At 36.1% G+C, this 2,719-nt stretch overlaps 1 protein-coding gene across 1 annotated transcript; it reads left to right on the top strand.

Moving 5' to 3' along the window:
* Positions 1-1,012: 1,012 nt before the first annotated feature.
* LOC148565710 (uncharacterized) lies at positions 1,013-1,542 on the top strand. Its single transcript, XM_088487218.1, has 2 exons — positions 1,013-1,261; positions 1,306-1,542. The coding sequence occupies exons 1-2, from the start codon at positions 1,013-1,015 to the stop codon at positions 1,540-1,542; spliced, it is 486 nt and encodes a 161-aa protein (XP_088343344.1).
* The last annotated feature ends 1,177 nt before the right edge of the window (positions 1,543-2,719 follow it).

The following is a 2,719-nucleotide window of genomic DNA, read 5'->3' as shown; positions in this document are numbered from 1 at the left end:
TAACTGAACTGTTTAAAGTAAAATTAAGACTTTTAAGATATAATAAAAATACTTATTTAAAATTATAAGTTAATTATTTGCATTTTATTCGTTATTTTTACAGTATTTTCATTCCCTACTAAGAACGAGTGGTCTGTTCTCACCCTAAAAAATTTTCCACCCCTTTTAGTGACACAAACTTGAAGACTCAGTATAAAGCTGCGAGCGATTAGTAAACTTTATTTGTGAATCAAGTTACTTTCATAGAGTCCCCTCGCTCTTGTTGCTTAAGATTTTATTTTATGTAGAGGGATAATTGTTGTATCTAGGCTTATATTTGAAATTATTTGAATAACTATAATGTATTATTAGTAATTATGTGAATATATATATTTTCTTCATTATAGTTTTGTCTAAGGACTAGAACAAATTCAAATAAAAACAAAATTTATTGACTTTTCCTAAAATTGGGAACGTATTAATGTTGTAAAGGCTTAATATTAAATAGACAATAAAGAAAAACAGGTCAGTAACACTTTACTTTTAGTATGATTATAACGTACTAGAAGTTGGGTTGTTACAGATTGCACAAATCATAGAGGAGGCTTTGTTCCAGGTATTGCACATCCTACAACACCAATGCCATCATCTTCAGCTATGTCTATTGAAAATTCTTCTGATCCTAGTGGCAGAGGAGCAAGTGGCAGTGGTCAAACTTATAACTGAAAAGGGAGTCAGGGAGGGAGAAATCAAGCACGTGTGTACACTTTGACATGTCATGATGCTCAAGCATCTAATACAATAGTGGCAGGTACTTTACAAGCTTATTTTTTAAATGCTTGAGTGTTGTTTGATACGGGTTCTCATTATTCATATATATCTCCATACCTTGCATCTCATTTCAATAAACAACTTGAATTGTTATCTCACCCATTTCATGTTGGCACTCCACTTGGAGTCTCTATGGTGGTTGAGTCGTATTTTGGTCTTGTTTACGGTCGATACCTTAGCCGACTTAATCCTCTTAGAACCAATGGAAGATATTGATGTCATCTTAGGCATTGATTGGTTAGCAGCTTGTCATGCTGATGTGGATTGTTACTCTAAAACTATTAAGTTTGTCATTCCAGGTATCTCACCTTTTGTTTTTAAGGGTGATGATTATCCCACTTTAGCTAGCATTATCTCATCCATGAATGCTATGCAATTGATGGATAAAGGGAGCCAAGGATTTCTAGTAGTTGTTAGAGATGTTGATGCTGAAGTACCTAGTCTTGATCAGGTTCCTATAGTTAGAAATTTCCTTACGTGTTCCCTGATGAGCAGCTGGGGATGCCACCTGACCGTGAAGTTGAATTTTCCATAGAATTAGCCCTAGGAGTCCAGCCTGTGTCTATTCCTCCCTATCGTATGGATCTAACTAAGTTACAAGAATTAAAGGTCCAATTAGAAGACATGTTGGAGAAAGAATTCATTCGTTCTTGTACTTCTCCATGGGGAGATCCTGTTCTATTTGTAAAGAAAAATGATGGAATTATGCAACTATGTGTGGACTATCATTAACTCAATAAGATAACAGTTCGCAACAAGTATCCATTGTCAAGGATTGATGATTTGATTGATCAGCTTCAAGGAACTACATGTTTCTCAAAGATTGACCTGCGTTCAGGGTACTATCAATTGAAGATAAGAGAGGAAGACATTCCGAAAATTGTCTTTCGTACTTGCTATGGACACTATGAGTTCTTAGTGATGTTCTTTGATTTGACGAATGCACCAGCAGCTTTCATGAATTTAATGAACCGTGTCTTCAAACCTTTCTTAGGCCATTTTGTTATCGCCTTCATTGACAACATCTTAGTGTATTTCAAAAGTACTACGGAGCATTTTGAGGACTATGTTGTAAAATTTAAGGGATCACAAGCTTTATGCTAAGTTTGCTAAATGTGAGTTTATCCTCAATCAAGTGACATTTTTGGGGCATGTTGTATCAAGAAATGGAATCAGGTTGGATCCAAAGAAGGTGGAAGCTGTTTAGAAGTAGCCAAGGCCTACTACGGTGACGGAAATGTGTAGCTTTCTAAGGTTGGTCGGCTACTATCAACGATTCATCAAGGACTTCTCAAGAATTTCTTCACCATTAACTAAGTTAACTCAGAAAAATGTAAAGTTTCAATTATCAGAAGTTTGTGATGAAAGTTTCCAAACGCTTAAGGCTTGTCTAACCTCAGCACCTGTTCTAGTTTTACCTTCTGGGTCTGGGAGATTCTCAGTCTTTTATGATGCATCTCGAATAGGACTTGGTTGTGTATTGATGCAACATGGCCAAGTTATTGCCTATGCCTCACAATAACTCAAGAAGCATGAACAGAATTATCCAACTCATGCATTAGAAATGGCAACAGTCATTTTTGCTTTGAAGATTTGGAGGCACTACCTATATGGTGAGACTTGTGAGATCTATATGGACCATAAGAGTTTGAAGTATATATTCTAACAAAAGAATTTGAATTTGAGACAGTGGAGATGGATGGAGTTGCTAAAGGATTATAATTGTACCATTTTGTATCATCCTAGAAAGGCAAATATTGTGGCGGATGCCCTTAGTAGGAAGTCTATGGGTAGCTTGGCTCATATCACTCTTTCAAGGAGACCAATTGTTGAAGAAGTCCATCAATTAGAGGCTGGTGGAATCCAATTTGACCTTGGAGAATCAGGAGTTTTGTTAGCACATTTCCGA

The sequence above is a fragment of the Arachis ipaensis genome, chromosome B5 (genome assembly GCF_059453495.1).
Source record: "Arachis ipaensis isolate K30076 ecotype BB chromosome B5, ASM5945349v1, whole genome shotgun sequence".
NCBI lineage: Eukaryota > Viridiplantae > Streptophyta > Magnoliopsida > Fabales > Fabaceae > Arachis > Arachis ipaensis.
This window is presented reverse-complemented; position numbering and strand designations above follow the sequence as displayed.

Bases quoted from the DNA above. Each gene is read 5' to 3' on its own strand.
- LOC148565710 (XM_088487218.1), top strand. From the start codon at position 1,013: ATGGAAGATATTGATGTCATCTTAGGCATTGATTGGTTAGCAGCTTGT. The intron at 1,262-1,305 runs GTTCCTATAGTT...CCTGATGAGCAG, and splicing joins AAGTACCTAGTCTTGATCAG to CTGGGGATGCCACCTGACCG.